The 19,655-nt window shown below is 43.3% G+C and overlaps 1 protein-coding gene across 3 annotated transcripts in view; it reads right to left on the minus strand.

Annotated features, from left to right (window-relative positions):
- Nucleotides 1-19,655, minus strand: part of HERC3 (HECT and RLD domain containing E3 ubiquitin protein ligase 3) — a 123,657-nt gene extending 104,002 nt beyond the window's left edge. Inside the window, exons 1-3 of one of the 3 annotated variants that reach the window (XM_044224518.1) lie at nt 19,553-19,653; nt 16,838-16,899; nt 6,833-7,100 (exon numbers count right to left, since the gene is read on the minus strand). In XM_044224518.1, coding sequence (XP_044080453.1) covers nt 6,833-7,058 — 226 coding nt within the window. In that variant the 5' untranslated portion in view covers nt 7,059-7,100; nt 16,838-16,899; nt 19,553-19,653. Of the gene's footprint in view, nt 1-6,832; nt 7,101-16,837; nt 16,900-18,609; nt 18,629-19,552 lie in introns of those variants that run through there. The other 2 variants (XM_044224519.1, XM_044224522.1) reach the window with 2 other exon arrangements.

The following is a 19,655-nucleotide window of genomic DNA, read 5'->3' on the forward strand; positions in this document are numbered from 1 at the left end:
CACTGTGGGTAACCTGACTCAGACCTGACTCTTCACTACAACCCCCATTTGGACACTTAGGACCCTGGTCATTCGCTCCACACACAATGAACGGGATCATGTAATCTTTACAGGAACAACAGGAACACATTTTACATCCCCACCTAGCCTGTAAACTCCCAAAGGGTAGGATCTGCACTAAATGCAGTGTGTTCTTAATTAATTAATTAATTAAAATGCAGTGTGTTCTGACAGTAACGGCAACAAATGAGGAACCTAGTAGTCTAGTCACTCAGTAAATATCAGCTGAATCAATGACTGAATGATAAGAAGTAATTCAAGAAAATAAAGGAATAAAGAACAAGAGGCAAATTGCAAGGCAAAATAAAATATATCAGCCTGAGATATGAATGATCATGTGTGTTTTTCCCCCAGATATCTGGCAGTCAAAAGAGCATAAAAGAACTGGCTGGCAGTCACCTGATGGTTTTAAAGATGAAAAGGGAATTAATTGTTTCTCTTTACCTTTAATCAAAACACCCTGAGTATATCTGGCATTTAACCAATAAATGCAAGTACACAAGCTTCTTGGCAGCCCAGTTTATACCCTTTTGTTTCTTTTGTAAGGAATGAGGGGAGATTAAAAGTAAACAAGAGAAACAGTTTAAGAATAAAATTCTATTGTTTTCTTCCAAGCAGCCAGCAAAATACTACGATTACTAAAACCAAACTGTCAGCACCCAAGCAAAACTGAAACTCAACTCCCTTTCCTGTTCTCCTTTACTATACCTGGGATGATATAATACTGACCTACTTTATAGAACTATAATGAGGATTAATCAGCTTAAAAATGTCAAGCTCATCCAGAGGAAGAGAGATTATAATACCTATAGTTAACCATTTCTAAATTAACAAATGAACTCAATCTCTTTTATCACAATGCAAACCACTGTTAGTTAAAAGTAACACTGCAAATTTTTAAAAGTCACAAATAACACCTCACATTAAAGAATATGCCGAGGTGCCCGGGTGGCTCAGTGGGTTAAGCAGCTGCCTTGGGGCTCAGGTCATGATCCCAGGGTCCTGGGATAGAGACCCCCATCAGCCTCCCTGCTCAGCGAGGAGCCTGCTTCTCCCTCTACCTTCTGCTCCCCCTGCTTGTGTGCTCACTCTGTCAAACAATTAAAATTTTAAAAATCTTAAAAAATAAAGAATATGCTCATTAATAAGTACGTACTTTCTAAAACTTTCAGGTATCTTTAAGGAAAGTAGGCTGACAAAAAAAAAAAAAAAAAAAGAGAGAGAGAGAGAAAGAAAAAGAAACTAGGCTGAGTACAGACAGGAAAAAGTAAATTTTGATGACCCACCCCAGAAAATAAAAATTATTGAATGACATTGGCTCCTGAGTTCCAGCCTCTGAACTAGAAAGCTGTCCACTCGGCTAAAAGAAAGTCACCACATCCCATAGGGTTTGATGACTTCCACCACCATTGTCATCATCATCATCAGAAAGGTTTTCACAGCCTCCTGGACCACCTGCCACCCCTAATGAGAAAGGGATGGGGTTCCTAACAGGACAGTGTTGAGATAGGAACATTTCTTATGGCACCTTCTGCCTTTTATTTCTGAGTCATGCCCGAAGAAACAGGCACTTCAGTAATGGGAAGTCATTACAGGGTGGCTTCCCTTTCCTTTCAACTCAGCTAGTTTGCTTTTCCCCAAAAGCTGATCAACATGACCGAGTTACCACGTCCTTCAGATGCCCAAGAGTAACTTGATAAACTAGTTGAAAGTGTTACTTCTACCAGGATTAACAGCAACCACAGCTCTGGAAATTGACGCTTTTGAGATATTCTGCTTTATAAACCTCATTTATCAAACAGTGGGAGAGCTGTTACATATGGGAATGGGCATTATGGAAATGCTTAGTTTGAATACAAAATGTGAATGTGAATTGGATTAAATTGCCTGCAAGGAAGTAAAAGGAACCAATCATAGACAGGAATCAAACCCGGTTGCACAGAAATGTTAAAGTCTACTTATAAATGGTTACCTTTGAGGTTTCCTATGAAAAGGCTTCCCAGAATGTCAATGCAGAATTTGAAAAATTTAACATTGCGAAGTTAGATGAAATAATTGCACCTACCATAGTTCTTGCCTACTCAAAACAGAAAGAAAGGCTGGAAGAGGTTTACATAAATGCAGATATCCCGAATAACATAAGGATGAGCTGAAGCTAAAATCCCCGTATGAAAAATCTGAGTATGCATGAAGAGAGGAGACCTGTGGGTTTGTCTGAAGAATACAGTGCTGACAATGTGGCTGGGTGGGAATAAGAGAAGCAGAGTAAACAAAGGTAAAATTCTTGAATTTTTCTCCTACGGGCAACCAATTTCTATTTTAGTTCAAAAAATATTTCAAGATGTGCTTAATGTTCAGTTATAGTTTAGTCACTTTACTTATAAAAATATCATAATTTGGGGGGAGAAAACTCATGTTTTGCTTGCTGTCTTAAGAAAGGGGAAAAAATTAAAAATTTAAAAAGAAGGGGAGGCACACAAGTCTTCCTGTAATTCTGTGACTATATTGTCAGAAATTAGGAGATGAATTCATGGGCAAAAACATGAGGAAATTAGTAATAATCCCACAATGCCCTTCATCACTGAAACTATCCCTGATTTGGGAGGAGAGGTAAGGTTGATAATCACAATGTGATGCGGAGAATGAGGGAGAGAAAAGTCATACAGAACAGTTATAATTCAGCTGGTTTTGGTTTTGTTTTTTTTTAAGTGGGACATTGAGTTTAGATGGGACATTGAAATTCTGCCCATAAAAAATGTTTCTGGGAATCACAGGGCTCTTTGCCTTTGGCCAAAGCACAAATGAATGCGTCACAGAGACATCTAAGCTAGAAGCCCCGGCTGCCCAACACACTGGGAAAATCTCAGAACTTCATATCCAGGAGTTTCAGGATTTGCTGTGTCCTTGAAATGCCCTCTCTTCATCACACACGGAGACACACAGGAAGGTGGTCACATAAGTACTAAGAAATAAGAGAAATGAGATGACAAGAAAAGTACAGTAGCCTCAGGAACAGCAAAAGTAATAGGTAACTATTACATGTTCTCAAGGAGAGAAAAAAAGAAACCCTTTAAAATCACTGTGGAGTGCTTTACCACTGCTATGTCACAGGTATAGGATTCCTCCTCAAAAAATGAGTTTGTGTCCCTTGCAACCATGCCAATTAGAGACAGTGTGTACAAGCTGAACCACCAGCAGGACAAACTCAAAGCGCATGTTCTTTTTTTTTAAGATTTAATTTATTTATCCAACACAGAGAGACACAGGCTTCCCACCAAGCAGGGGCTTGATGTGGGCCTAATCCTAGGACCCTGGGATCATGACCTGAGCCCAAGGCAGACGCTTAACAACTAAGCCACCCAGGTGCCCCTCAAGGAACATGTTCTGACAGAAGAGTCTCATCCCATCATCCCGGTGCATCCCCTACCCCATCTTCTTCCACCTTTCCTTCCCCCTCACTCTCTTGAATCCTTCACCCTACAAAGTCCTTTGGTCTGGGCAATGGTGTGGAATTGAAATCACAAACCTGCCCACTGTCCCCAGAAGTGTCCTGAAAAAGCGGTCTTCTATCAAGTTCCCTCCCCAAACAGCACGGAGGTTCCTTGGCAGTAGCATTTCTGCGGGCTGGGGCCAGCAGTGGCTGCCTGAAAAAGGGTCTGTCACTGATTCCCCTCTCTGCCTAGTGGCTCTCCAGGTCAGAGTTCTCAATAAACACATGGAGAAAACAAGCTCATTCTCTTTTTTCCAGTCATTAAAAATAAACCCAAACAGTCCCCAATTTAGAACACACCTACCAATGAAAAAAAGTTAAAAGAGAGGGAGGTGCCCACCCACATAATCTTTCCATTCAAAGAAGAACTATTCCACAGCTGCTATGGAGTTTATAATTAACAGACAAGCTTAACCAACAACAGAAGTTTCTGGAATCTACTGTAATTTACACTAGGACCTTGCTTATTACAAATTTAGATTACAAGCATGGGCTGGATTCTGTGGCTGAATCCAAAAGCCTTCTCCACGCACCTCTAGCTCAAGTCTCTTGCAATCACTCAGCCTTGCCTACAGGGAGCGGCTGCAGGCTCAGGCATTGACCTGACCCAGTGTGCAGGCGAGAGCGGGACTGCTCCTGCTCACTCACTCCCAGAGCCCACAGACCACCCACCGCCAGCTCCACGGAGCTGTCAGGAGGCTCCTCCGGAACAATGTCGCATCGCACTGAGATGCGTTCACCATGGTGCCTCCCACGGGTCCTTGCGATCATTGGACTGCAAGCTTTTTGTTTCCTTTCTAACCAGCCACCCCAGGTCAGATCCTCTCACCCCAGCTTCTAAGACAAAGGTGGGGTGGGAGAGGCCTCCACAGAGGGCAGAGTCACAGAGCAGACAGACAGGAGGGGGAAGCAGGGCAGCCTTCCCAGGCACTGGTAGCTTTGCTGAGTTGTCTTTACCATTTGAATCTACTGCGTCAAGAGCTACCTGACAACAGGGAGTCAGTCTCCTTTTACAGGAAAGGGAACTGAGCTCAGAAACGCAGTCAGAGACCGGTAACACCTACACCAGCTTTGCCTGACTCCAGAGTCCACCCTAACTGCGTCATCTCTGCAATCCTGGAAAGATCTCCTCCTGGGCCCCAAAATCCTCCCTCCGAGGCTGGCCATCGTGAGGACAAACCCTTCGAGGATCATTGGTACGAAATGGGCCTTAAAGGCCTTTACGTCCTGGCTGAGCGTTCGCATTCCCACAGGAAGAAGTGAGCTCTGGGACTGTGACTTGCCATTAATCCCTCTCTAGGCATTAATGGTTAGATTCCGGCTCTCACTTGGGGCAAGAATAGGAACTTCATGTGAGTTTTAACAGAGGGAAGGAAAAGAAGGCCTTAGTTTTTACTCTTTTCCAAAAAGAAAACCATTTTTAGAAATCAAAAAACTTTCCCACATATTATACTTTTATGTTCATTGGTAAAACACATAATGGATAGGAATTATTAATTCAATTAGGAATTGGCAGCACCATTATCGAATTTTTATTTTAATGAATAACAGAATCTACTAACATTGTACATATAAAGGTATACAAACATATGGCCCATGCTACAAACTCCTTCCTTGAAATCCTAAGAGCCCAGGGTCCATAAAGCCCTGACAGAACATTGAGATTTGCTCCAGGTGAGTAGGCCTGATGGGATGTCTTAGGGAGGGCTCCAATGAGGGAACCTTGAGGCAAAGAATGGGGAAGGAGCCCACAAATCATACTTCACATACTTCATAATTTTGCTTAAGATTAGCTCTTCGGGGGTGCCCAAGTGGCTCTGTCATTAAGCGTCTGCCTTCGGCTCAGGTTGTAATCCTGGGGTCCTGGGATGGACCCCCGCATCAGGCTTCCTGCTCAGCAGGGAACCTGCTTCTCCCTCTCCCACTCCCCCGACTTGTGTTCCCTCTCTGGCTCTGTCTCTCTCTGTCAAATAAATAAATAAAATCTTTAAAAAAAAAAAAAAAGAAGAAGAAGCTCTACAGCCCTTTATCCAATGGTCAAATTATTAATTTATAAATTAATACTGACATTTGGGCAGGTGAACTATGGAACACAGCCACTTGCTATGGGAGGGAATAAATATGAGAAAGGAGAGAGACAATGTGTCATGGAAAAAACTGAGCTCATCCTGATGCCAAACTGACCCTCCTAGACAAACACAAAAAAGTAAAATTATCTAGAAAAAAAAAAACCAAGGCTGTTCTTTACTGAAGCTTCTGTACGTTCACTTGATTTGGATTGAATAAAAAAGATAAGAAGTAACAACAAAATGACACACACCCACATTAGTGTAAAAAACACAACACGGACACAACTGAACACATTTCCTTATCATTTCTCACCAAAGGGAGACCCATTTAAACATCATCACCACCCCTTCCAAAAATCCAAGACGAGAAAGTACCTCATAAATTCTTGCTACATCTATACTGAAGGTCAAACTCACGCAGAAAAAGTGGAAAGAAAATAAACTGAAATCACTGGACAGACCCTATATGTACAGCCCCTTGCACCTTCCATCACGTCTTGCCACACTATTCAACATTCCCTCAACAAGGATGGCACCTTGACAGCTATGCCTTAAAAAAAAAAAAAAAGAAAAAAAAAAAGTCACAGGGTACACTCAGGTGTGAGCAATAACTGGGTGTTCCTGCCAAAGGCATGCATACACACACTTGCTGAAGTCCAACTGTGCCTCTTACTTGACCCCCGAAGGCAGAATGGGTCCTGCTCCCTGGCTCCTTCCAGCATAGTCTTCAACTTACCTCACACATCCTTCCACGGGGAATTCCTACAGCCACACCATAACCACCTCCCATTCACCTATCTCTTCATACCCAGCACAGTGCTCATCCCACAATGCTACCGGAAAGTGTGTTGCCAAAAACTGGTGAGTGAATACGCAATCAGGGAAAACGTTTCTGATGTTGACTGTGTGAGGGTTACAAATCCACAAAATGAACATACTGTCGCAGCATTCGATTACTGGGGAAAATCCTTCTCTAACTCTGAACTAACTCATCAACCTCCCTCCCCTGGCCAATGATATTACATACGTTATCTAATAAGACAAAAAAGGATATCTCACAAAAGGACTTGATTTGAACACAAAAGTTCCAAACAGTAAGGATCCCTGCACCAGGGAGGTGCAGGTAATCGACTGGGTAGATGATCTTCAACCCGCTATCCCCCCTTTCCTCAGCCTTTCTCACCAATCATGGAGGCGGACTAGGCGTGCTCACCTGGCTTATTTCCTTCCCTCTCGTGGCCCAGCTGCCCCTTGGTGTTCAAACCACAGGTGTAAACTTCCCCATCCTCCAGCAGGAACACGGAGTGGTTTCCTCCACAGGCCACTTCCTTGACGCTTCTATCGGATATGAATCCACACACTTGTGGCTCGGCCACAATCCCCTGCAGGTTGGTACTGATCCCAGGTTGGCCCAGAGACCAATATCCCCAACATAACATTGTTCTGATCCTTCAGGGAGTCATGTAGCCTAGAAGAGAGTTCTGTAAAAAAAGGTTAAAGAAAAAAAACGGGTCAGAGAAAATCACTTTTAAGTAATAAATATAATCATTAAAAAAAAAAAAACACTCCTCTTAATATTCTTCAGATACCTTGCATCTCAAAATAATACATATTCATATCATGGAAAATATTTACAGTAATGATGCTATTTTTGTGTTTCAGTAGGAGTTTAAAAAAACATTTCTAAACAAATTTTGTTTGTATAAATGAATAGTGAACACAGACAGAATGTGACTTTTAGATCGCTGATAAGAAACTCCCGAGTACAGGAGACTCGCTAAAACAATATTTGCAAACCATTATGGCAATAACAGTCTGGAAATTATCCTACTAACTTCATCTTGTCGTTTCACCGTGCCCCTTTTGAGTTTTCTGCTTATTTCATGTTTTGAAATTTTTTGAACTAATTAACTCCTTTAGGTTAGCTTGGATAGTAATAATTCACCACTTGAAACAAAAACAAAAAATGAAGAAAAAAATGTTATCTTCTCTGTCATTTCTTCTTATTCATCCTTGTGGCTCTGAGTCAAGCTTCACTTCCTACCTAAAACCCTCTAGGGGTCATTCCAGCCAGCCACAGGTGGCCTGCATCCCTCTGACACAACTACTGTCTTGCCTTGATGGGAGACTTTCTCTGTATCTTAACTCTTCAGCCAGATTTTAACTCCCTTAATTAGGGACCCCAGTATAAGAGACCTCTTTGCTTTAGCAGCTACTCAATCAACTCTTGGCTGATCGCTGCTGACTCCAGTCCAAAGTTTCCCCACCTTTTAGAAATTTATACTTCCCTTTCAGTATAAACAAAACCCAAATCTCATTGCTCTCTACCAGTTCACATTCACTAGAATGGCTATAATCAAAAGGACAGATAATAACAAATGTTGGTGAGCATGTGGAGAAACGAGAGACTTCTAGGTTGCTGGGAGGAACGTAAAAAATGTGCTGGTCCTTTGGAGAATATTCTGGCACTTTGTCAAAAGCCTAAATATATATACAACTTTCACTCCTAGGTGTATAGCCAAGAGAACTGCAAACATATATCCACACAAGAACTTGCCCAGAATGGGGACCTGGGTGGCTCAGTGAGTAAAACGTCTGACTTTGGCTCAGGTCATGATCTCAGGTTCCTGAGGCTGAGTCCAGTGTCAGGCTCCCTTCTCAGCAGGGAGTCTGCTTGATCTTCTACTGCTCCCCTTGCCTCAGGCTCAAGTGCATGCATGCTCTTTTTCGCTCTCTCTCAAATAAATCTTAAAAAACAAAACAAAACAAAAAAACCAAAAAACTAGTATACAGGTGTTCATAGCAGCATTACTCGTAATACCAAAAGGCAAGAATAAACCCAAATACCTATCAATTGAGGAATGGATCAACAAAATGGGGCACTTCCATACAAGAGAATATTATTTGACTACCTATAGTAATGTTATCTGACTTATTCTTTGAACTCCTAAGGCTTTCAGGAAAGGTATGGAAAACTCAAAATAAAATATAAAACTGAATCTCAAGATGCTTTCTTAATTACAAAGTTCTGTTTCTTCCCAAGATTGTTATTCCTTGTCTAGACTCTCGAACTAAAAGGATATTCAGCTTAACTGTTATTCTTTGAGTTAATTACAAAGGGACATAAGATGAAACACAAGCTGGGGGGGGGTAGGATATACATGTTAAAAGACCAGCAAAATCACATAAGCTTTTCATAATTTAATTTTCCCAACTCACTTCTCTCATCATTTTTAATGTTTCATGAATTCACCTTATCCCAGCTACCAATAATTACATAAGCAGCATCATAGAGCTTACTACACAACAGTCGCTGTGCTAATAAGCATTTTATATTATTTCATCCTCACAACAACCGTGTGCCATAAGTACTATTTTTAGCTTCATTTTCAGGTAAAGCAAGCCTCAGAGAGACTGAGAAGCATGCCCAAGGTCACACAGCTAGAAGGCGCCAGAACCAGGCTTCGAATCTAGGCCTGATGCCAATTTCCACAGTCTTCTCCACTGGGCTGCACGCTACCCAAGCAGATTTACCAGTCACCTACAGGGGCAAGGACACAAAAATTACTTGCAGAACAACTAACTGTCGTCAGGATACAATACAGGATGCCCTGCAAAGTTGAAAATAAAGTTGCCCTCTAAGAGTGAAACTAGTCAGAATTAAGAGATAATGGCTGAGACTGGGCAGCTGTAGCATGAAGCCATCCCCTAACCAGCCAAGTACAAAGAGTGCATCTAAAAATATGACATCAAGAAGCTATTATTGTATGTCTGCAAGAAGATCTACAAACAATGCTCGCAGCAGCTTTATTCATACTAAACAAAAATGGCAGAAACCCAAATGTCCATCAACAGGAAGCTGGATAAACAGATTATAGTATATTCATACAAGGAACACTACTCATCAAACAGGGGAAGGCACATGGCTGAAAACCACCTAACCTAAAATAAAGCTGCAACTCAATGTGATGCAATCTTTCTGAATAATAAAGGTTTAAAAAATATTCCTCAAGGGTGTTATCAACTGCTTTTTCTTATCCAAGTCCCTCTTCACCTAGTAACAAAAATTCACTGCTCTCTTGCACAAGGATAAGATTGGCCAAACCAATCAAAGAACACCACTCCAGGGGCACGAGGCTGGCTCACTCAGTTAAGTGGCTGCTGCTGGCTCGGGTCATGATCCTGGGATCCTGGGATTGAGCTTCTCTCTGCTTCTCCCTCCCTCTCTGCTGCTCCCTCTACTTGTTCGTGTTCTCCATCAAATAAATAAATGAATAAAATGTTTTTAAAAAACCAGGGGTGCCTGGATGGCTCAGTAGGTTGGGCCTCTGCCTTTGGCCCGGGTCTCTCTCTCTGTTTCAAATAAATAAATAAATTTTTTAAAAAAGATTTTATTTATTTATTTGACAGACAGAGATCACAAGTAGGCAGAGAAGTAGGCAGAGAGAGAGAGGAAGGGAGAGCAGAGAGCCCGATGCGGGGCTTGATCCCAGGGCCCTGAGACCATGACCTGAGCCGAAGGCAGAGGCTTAACCCACTGAGCCACCCAGGCACCCCAATAAATGAAATCTTTAAAAAAAAAAAAAAAAAAAACCCTACAAGCCATACACATGACCCCCACCAAGCCAGAGAAGGCCACCTGTAAACCACAAGACATGACCGCAGCAAACCAACGCCCCCTGAGCCATTGTGATTGGTTCAGGGATAGGATAAGAGTCACTGAACTGCCATTTGCCTCTGAAGGATGACGGAAGCTGCTGGAAGCTCCGTCCCCTGCCACACGAGGATGCCTTTGAGACATTACAACTCTCCCAGCCAGAGTTTCAAACACAAGAGACAGAACAAGTCCCAGTACTGTTCCTTAGAGGGGGATCCCCCCCCTTGCCTGATGACAGGACCACCCCCTTCCCTCTTCCTAGCTGCAGCTGTTCGTTATTCATGGACTCCATGCACACGAATCTACCTACTCACTCAATGTATTTGTAATCCACGAGCAATACCTGGAGCATCTCCGCAGCCATTCTCAGATCGGGGCAGAGAGGAGAAAAATCTGAGTCACCCAGGCGCACGTTCCCAGCCGAAGTCGAACAAGAGGATGCTCTGCCTTCTCGTTTCAACTCTCATACTGTAAAGATGTGGTCTTTCTGCCATCTATTTTGTGCCACACTTTTCAGATTTTTATAGTTTTTTTTTTTTTGGTGATTTTGCTATTTAGAATGCCCCCAAGCACATCACTGGAGCTGCCCAGTGTTCCTAAGTCCACGAAGGCTGTGCTATAGCTCAGAGAGAAAACACATGGGTTAGACGAGCTTCCCTCAAGCTTGAGGGACACTGCTAGCGGCTGTGAGTTCGATGATACTCCATCAAGCATGGGATGTATCTAAGGAAAGGAAGAAGTAATTCACTGATCTCTACACATAGTGGCTGCGGAAAGTGCTACTGTAACCCATACAGTGCACATGGAAGCCCCAGGGAAGACGGAAAAGTAGCTGAATCTGGGGATTCATGAGATGAGCAGCATGCATGGTGGACAGCACTGCTGGCAGGCTGAGAGCCAAAGGAAACACCGTCACATTACCACGGATCTGAAAAATGCTAAAAACTCTCTTGGCTAGTGTTTTGTCATAAAGAAACATTGTCTACAATTGATCATTTGTAAATATATATATAATTTGTAAATGTTTATATATATATATATATATATATAGAGAGAGAGAGAGAGAGAGATCACTTGTATACAAACTGATCATTTGTTAAAAAAAAGAAAAATATATACATAAATAACCTAGGTGCCTAAAGAGAAATACACATAAAACACACACAAAATGAGGTTATACATGGATCCACTAAGCAGAGGCTCTTAGCAGGAACCTCACTTATCCCATATCTCTAGAGAAGTCATAGCTCAGTACTCATGAATTCAGTGTTTGCAGCGGCTTTGTGGAAAGTAACTACCACAAACAACGAAAATCAACGGTAGATAGTGGAATCTCCCTTTTTTGTTTATTTAAGATTTGTTCAAATTGGGGCGCCTGGGTGGCTCAGTCATTGGGCGTCTGCCTTCCCCTAAGGTCATAGTCCTGGGATTGGGCCACATTGGGCTCCCCGCTCAGTGGGGAGCCTGCTTCTCCCTCTCCCACTTCTCCTGCTTGTATTCCCTCTCTAGCCATGTCTCTCTCTATCAAATAAATAAATTTTAAAAAAAAAAGATTTGTTCAAATTAGATTTCTGTCATTTGAAATTTTAAAAAGTCCTGACCGATAATATTAATAATTACATTATTAATAACAGTAGGTAAGACTTAATTTGAGCTGACTCTGAGTCTGGCACTTTTGCTCTGTGCTTCACAGATACTAACTTATTTCATCTTCTGTGAGGTAGGTGCTGCTATTATCATGTTTAACTTATAAATGAAAAGAAGGGGAACCAAAAACAAAACAAAACAAAACAAAAGGATAAAGGTAAAGAAAAAGAAAAAAAGAATGAAGGGTCTTGACTAATTCACACAACTAGGCAATGGCAGAGTTAGGATTGAAGCCCAGAGTCTATGCTCATGACCATTATGTTATCTAATAAGGAACCTAGAAAATAAGGAAGTAGCCAAGGGGTCAGAGCTTCCCAATGTCTCCAGCACCATGCAGAGGGAAAGGGTGAAATGCTAAATAATCACTGCCCAAGAGTGGAGGTGGGTAGATCAGACTCCGTAATGTTAGTCATTAAATTCACCCAGCCACTTGCCTTACGTAGATTCCATGATTAACAAGCAACCTGAAATAACTTGGTTTCCAAGGCAGCTTCCACTATGGGGAAAGAACACCGTGACCAGCTGACCCAAGTGTCTCAGTCTTCCTGGCATTCTACTTCTCATTATCAATTTGGCATTCTGGATGTATTAGCTTCTTGTAAGTTTGTTTGGCACGAGTCGGTCCTTGAGACGCAGCTGAGCTCTTGGTGCTCTGGCCTGATTTAACTACCATTTATTTCAAAAAAGACAACTAGAACTGTTATTCAAGAAAACATCAAAAATCCTCCCCACCTGAGTTACAGTAATGGAATTTTCAAGTAGTCAAATAACAACTACTTACTAGGAGGAGTAACAAACAAGGAACCACAAATAAAATGTATTCCCATGAATGGATTAAAAATCCTAAGTAGAAATGTGATCTAGGTCATCATGAAGCTCTGCCAAACCTATAGCAGGAGGCACTAAAATCATCTAGCTTTCAGGAGAGAAGTTCAGGGCGGTGCAGAAACCAGCCGTTAATCTCGCTTTCACTTAAAAGTATACTCTGGAAGAACCCGCACATCTAGTAGCGACTGGCATCCGTGAATTTAAAGTCTAGCTTCAGCAGTGTTCCTCATCACTTGCCATTTTGCACCTATTTTTCCTCACTCACTGTCTCTCCCTTGCTCCTGGAGGAGTGGAATCTTCTCCCTCCTTCCAGAACACACAGTTACGAGCAGTGCTGCAGAAGAATCCGGGAACTGCACTCTGGCTCGGCACCTACGCCAGCCACTGCAGGCCCAGCCCCTCCTTTTCCTGCCTGATCTCCCGGTCACAAAGCAAAAGGAAGGAAGACGTTCTGTTCCCTCTATGTCTCACCTGGTACTTTTCCCAGCCCTTCTCCTCATCTCTTTTTGGTAAAAGATTCAGGATAATCTCAGCAGGGTTTAAGGGTCAAAAGGACTAAGGTTCAAGCCTGAATTAACTACATGCTAGCCGTGAAGCCTTGGAGAAGATATTTAGCCACTGTTTCCTGTTTCCAGTCTCTAAAATGGGGAGAAGAGCGCTTACAATGATGCCCAACACACAGGACTAAGTGAGGAGTAAATGTCAACTGCTGTACCTGTACCTCCCTAGCCCTCGTACTCTTCCCCAAGGTCCTCAGCAAACAGGACAGCCCGCAAAAGAGGCTGGGGGTATGACTCCTTTCATCCTCCCCGTGGTTAGCATTAGCTGTGTTCCACCAAATCATGCTACAGCAAAGCAGCACAAACCACCATCTGTCATAACTTTGATGAAGGGGATTCCAGGTTGCTAGGAGAAAGTTTTTTGCATGTCTTCTCTTTCAAATTCTGGGTGGGGGGTGAAGTGGGAGTAGATAAAGCTCTTTTTATTAGTCCTAGTAAGGTAAGTGCTAAAGATAAGCTGTAATTCCTAAACTTTGTCTTATTAATCAAACCAGGCACACAGCAGCCTAATGACTGATTCTTATTCCTTGTCTGAAAGTGGCTGAAACCTAAATGACACCCGGGCAGAACTTTTAATCTCATTCATAATAGGGATAAGCGTCGTTTCAAATAAGCTTAGAAGACATTACCTGCATGTTGTATGGGGGAAAGGGGGCTCTTTTTCAACAGCAGGAAAAGGCAATGCCCAAGGCTTTAGTGCTCTGCAGGCCCTCCCCAAATCCAAGCTTGAAATAAATCTGGAGTCAAAATTCAAATGCAGAATTAACTCCAGTAACAAAGGAGATTTATTATTCTGATGACACACTATATTGTTAAAAATGTTGCTATCAGACAGAAATGGCACAGAAAGCAAAGAGGAGTTTTCAATCATGAGAATCTGCTCCTTGCTGCTTTCTCTCTCTCCTTCACTTCTGCTGGACTTTGGTTCTCTATTTTAGGCAGCACAGGAACCATTTCTAGCCCTCCCCAGATGATCTCATTACAGGTGGGACCTTCTTCACTAGCTGGTGCTGGGCTCTATAAAACTAGAAGAACGAGCTCTCTGCTGTCTGTGTAAACTGTGGGCTGCCTTCAAAAGACACTTGACCAGCCTGACAAGAACTGAAAAGTCTGACAGTGCCAAGTCAAAAATATGGAGCAACCAGGGCTCTTACACACAACTAGTGGGAGTGTAAATTGACATACCACTTTGGAAAACAAGTTGGCATTATCCAGTGGAGGTGAAGATGTGACGAGCCACAGCATGGCAGTTTCACTCCCACACATATGACCAGCACAGTCCAACTTACCAAGGACCTATGCGGCTCCTGCACCATGCTGAGAACTGGAGATACAAAGATGAGTGAAAACTGCAAACTGAACTCTCGGCTAAGATGGAAATGTTACATACCTGCACTGTCCAGTAAGGCAGCTACACTACACTAGCTACACAAGGCTGCTGAACACTTGAAATGTGGCTAATGCACTTTTGGGACTGAAATTACCTGAAATCACTTTTAATTTTAATCCAAGTCATATACAGCTAGTGGCAACCTTATTGTAAAATGAAGCAAGGACCCCATGACCAAGTACCTTAAGACTTAAGATATATGCACAAGGATGTACAGGTCAGCACTGCTTGAAACAGGTAAAACAAAGACAACCAAATGTCCATCAATAAGGAAATGGATGCCCTGTGGCACAGCAATCAAAAATAAATGCATTCTACAACTACCACTGAAGCTAACCTTGAAAGCAATGTTGAGGGGGAAAGAAATGTTACACAAGTATAACAAGTATTTGTAGATAAAAATATTAGTGGTGGCAAAGCTTTGAAGAAAAGCAAAAAAACCAAAAACAAGACCAAAAAAGACCTGAAATATACAAGGTAATGATTTTGGAGCCAAGAGAGTTGGAGGGTACAGAGTATAAGGAGCACGATGGGAGTTTCGATAGCATGGCTGATGTTCTGCTTCTGTTCTTTTATTGTTGCCTCTTAGCATATATATTACATATATTGTCTTATGTCTTAGGTCTTATGAAGTAATTACTTCATTACTTCACAGTAGACAATTACTACACAGTAAAAGAAACTGGAAAGTACTATGGAGGTACTGTTGCTGCTTCCTGCATCTCGTCCACCACTCTTCCTCCTGTGCAGAGGCTGGGAGCTTCTTCATGGCAGGGATAGGTTTCACTCATCTCTGTGTCTCCAGTTCTCAGCAAAGTGCAGGAGCCCAGCAGCTGCTTGCTAAGGGTCCTAGTGACCTGAACCCAGATCAGAGAAAACCAGCACTCCCACAACGTAAGTTTGTTAACAGTTTTGTTCACCAGGTTATACTAGAGAAACATTCCCCTATGCAGTAACAAAAAAATAATTATTTCCTGCATTCTAAAATGTACCCTCCTAACCATGTTTTAGCAGATCTGAAAGCAGAATGCCTTCTACGATCGAAGCTTTTACGATCATTACAGGGTAGTGGTTCTCAGTACCCCCAGCACGCTAGAACTCAGGAACATAAGCTCCGGAAAGGAAGGACTGAGCCTCTTTTGTTCATTTCCCAATCCTCAGAGAAGTCTGCCACACTGTTAGGGGCTCAATAAACAGTTGTTAAATAAAGAAAAATAGTTACTATTACTGCAAGCCTACTATGTATCTGAATCTTGCTAGAAACTTCACACAGATTATTTAGTTTGCCCTTTACAGTAACCTCAAGGCTTAGCAAGGTCAAGTGCCCAAAACACTACATGTAAATAAGTAGCTGAAATAGAAACTTAGTAAGTGGCAAAGGCAGGATTCATATCCAGACTCCAAAGTCTGTGCTCTTAAACATGACACGATACCATCTCACAAACAAAATGAAGCCAAGTTCTACCCCTTCACCACTTTCAGAAAATACATGTTTAAAGAAAACTGCCTAAAGTTAGTGAGCTTATATTAGCTGAATCACCGGCCATCATTATAGGAAAACAGAACCTATGTTAGCCAGAGATGGGGGAGAGGCAAGGAAAACAATCTCATAGACAGACAGATTTTCCACCATATCCACCCTGACTTATAATAATATTAATCCAATTACTGATTCATACACAGAAACACAGGGCTCTGACACCAGTAAGTACTATTTCCAAATGCAGTAAATGTCCAAAGAGAACAGAGTTATATTATCAAAGAGATCATCTTATTAAAAACACTTTCAAAGTCCACTTGATCCAACCTCTAGGCAAAAGACTTCATTCCTAACCTCATTTTAATGGCAGCTGAAACCTTCCGAGGCCAAATGACTTTGGTCCTCTGAGAAGTGAGTGGGCTGAAGCAGAGACCAGAAACTAGGTCTCCTACTTCCTGGGCTCACCTTGTTCTCTTCACTACATCACAGCAGAAGGACGTCATTAAGGATTTGTTAAGGTCCCTTTCTAGGAGCTATACTAACCTGAGTCCTTTACATAGTTTATCTTGTTTAATCCTCTTGTCAATTCTGTGAGTCAGATATTATCTCCATGTACAAGAGGAGGAAACTGGATTCAGAGAAATTAGGTAACTCACCACAGGTCACACCCTTGGCATTCGGACTAGAAGCCAGAATGGTTTTCCCTCACCTCCAAGACCTGCAAGTTCAAAAAAGTCATAATTAACATTAGCACAGTGCTACAAAGTGCTTTCATGTTATTGAAAAAAAAATGAGAAGCAAACTGCTGAAAATAAGAACATCTTTATATTTATGCAAACTTAAATATTCCCCAATAACTACACCTTAAAACTGGAGTTTGGTTAAATACCAAAATAAGATAATCTCTAACCAACTCCAAAGATGTCCCCTTTAAAACTGAACTTGAGGGGTGCCTGGGTGGCTCAGTGGGTTAAGCCACTGCCTTCAGCTCAGGTCATGATCCCAGGGTCCTGGGATAGAGTCCCGCATCAGGGTCTCTGCTTGGCTGGGAGCCTGCTTCTCCCCCTCCCTCTCTCTGCCTGCCTCTCTGCCTACTTGTGATCTCTGTCAAATAAATAAATAAAATCTTTAAAAAAAAAAAAAAGTGAACTTGAGACACAGGTAGCACCTTAAAAAATTACTGGCATTTGTAGTAAATATAAAGGGAAAATTACTTTATTTTTAAATCTCCCATTTCAGTTAAAAAGAGAAAATTTTGAAAAATAATTCAATTTTATCTCTTTTCCTCCATTTTTTCCATGTACCACACACATTATAGCTTATTTTGCCAGAACTGTGTGTGTCCGCGCACACACACACACACACACACACACGCACACACACTTTCTCTTTCATTCCTGTCATCACCACATCCTCTTTCATGCAAAACAAGATGAGACTGAGAGGCACCTTAAATCTCCCAAAAGAAAAAGTGGTCCATAATTTTAATGTATTATCATCATAACTTTATTTCTATCTTCTTATGTAGAAAATCCCATCCAATTTGGAGAATATTACTTTTATTTCTGAAACTGCAGCAAAACTATCTTGCATCTCCAAGAGAAGTGCAACTCTCACGTTTTTAAAAAAATCTTTTTAATTCTTATGCAAATCTTAAGAAATTTAAATTAGTTACTCAGAACAAAATGCTATAACCAACAACTCCCCACACCATTGGGAACATTTTAGAATCTCTGTTTCTTTTTTCAAAAATAAAAACCCAACTACTTACAGAACAAGTAAAACTGTTTGCTAATGGACCGTTTCTTTTTTACATGCTGAAGGAGGAGTTTTGCTAGAGAGGCTGTGAGCCTTCCTCCTTAATTCCTGCATACCTTCTCCAGAAGGTTCCTAGCCTTGGTGTGGTAAGACATTTTGCTTTAAAAGGAGGTTAAATATATTACTCCCCTTTTCTGATTTATAAGGTCATTCCCCTGGCCCCGGGATAAAATAAAGTACAAGAAGAGACAGCTTCACAGTAATCTGCCTACTAAAACAAGACCTCTCTCTCCAGAGTCACTGCATTTTAAAAGGCTGCCAATCCTCATTTTATTTCACTTTTCTTTCTTCTCAGTCTGGAGTTAAAAATCAGCTCACTTGATGTTATCAGATCATCAAATGAAAGGGTCTAGAAATAGCTTCCTATTTGTGGAAGGAGCCAGAAGACATACAAAAATGGAAGAGAGCTCTCGAATCGTCTTTGCTAAAGCATTCCGTGTGTAACGAATGCAAGCAAAATCCTGGAAGGCTCGCTTAGCTCTGAATCCAAGGGACTTCCTAATGGGGCTGATTTAAAAGCTAAAGAACAATGTAATCAGAAAACAGCCCAAAACCGTGACAGACCAAAAGCAAAGTTCAAATACACATTCCCCGGGGCCGCGGTGCATACCCAGAGTCACTGCACGGTTTGCCTCAGGTGCTGCTCTACCGCGCTCCCGGGCTCGTCGGTTTCAGGTCACACACGCTCGTCCCTGTCAATTGTCCCGTTTGCCCACTCCACACGTTTACACAGGACTCCAAGTGCCACCTGCCCCCGAACGTCCCAGTTCCTGACACCCCCGCGTCCGTCCACGCACTTACGTGTCCGCACACACACACACACACACGCACACACACGTGTCCACACACACACCCTCGCCCCGGCTCCGCCCCGCAGGCGGACTCGGGCGAAGCGAGCCGGGTACGGCCTCCGCCGGGTGGGTGGTGCCGGGCGCCGCGGCTCCGCCGGCGCTGTCAGCCCGGACTCCGAGCCCCGCGTCCTCAGTGCAAACTCCTCGCGGCCGCCGGGGTTCCCCCCAAAACGCGGAGGCCTCGCCGGCTCCCTTGACGCCGGGAAACGTCCGTGTCCCTCACCGCGAGGGTGTCACCGGAGCCCCCGGCATTCAAATGGGGACAGGCGAGGAGGAAGGGGAGGATCCTCTTTTTGACTTTCTGCGTCGCAATTCCTCCCGGTCTGCACGCAGCCGAGTTGGAGTGGGGGGCGCTCCCATTTCTTAAGGCTGCTTCCGGCCTTTCTGGGCGCGGGGGCTCTTTCGGTCCCAGGGCAAGCCCCGAGAACGCCGGGGAGGCGCGCGCGAAGCCGAAGGGCACCTAGCGCGCCCGGCCCGGCGCAGCCCCGCCGCCCGCGCCCCGCAGGCGCCGCAGCCACCGCGCCCCGACCTCCCCGCGCGCGCGGCTCCGGGTCGTCGCGGGGAGCGCCCCTGCAGCCGCAGCAGCCCCAGCAGCCCCTCCGGGAGCCGCGCGCGGACAGCCCTGCCGGGCGGAACGCGCGGTCGCGCGGATGCAGCGCCGCGCTGACTTCTTCCCGGGAACCCGGGCCCCGACCCGCGTACCTCGGCGGCCGCCGAACCGCCGCTCGGGATTCCGACTGTGACAGCCCCTCCGGCCCGGCTCGGGGTTTCTCCGTTTTCGGCGTCACAATAATAAGGAAGTTTC

The sequence above is a fragment of the Neovison vison genome, chromosome 11 (genome assembly GCF_020171115.1).
Source record: "Neovison vison isolate M4711 chromosome 11, ASM_NN_V1, whole genome shotgun sequence".
Classification (NCBI taxonomy): Eukaryota; Metazoa; Chordata; class Mammalia; order Carnivora; family Mustelidae; genus Neogale; species Neogale vison.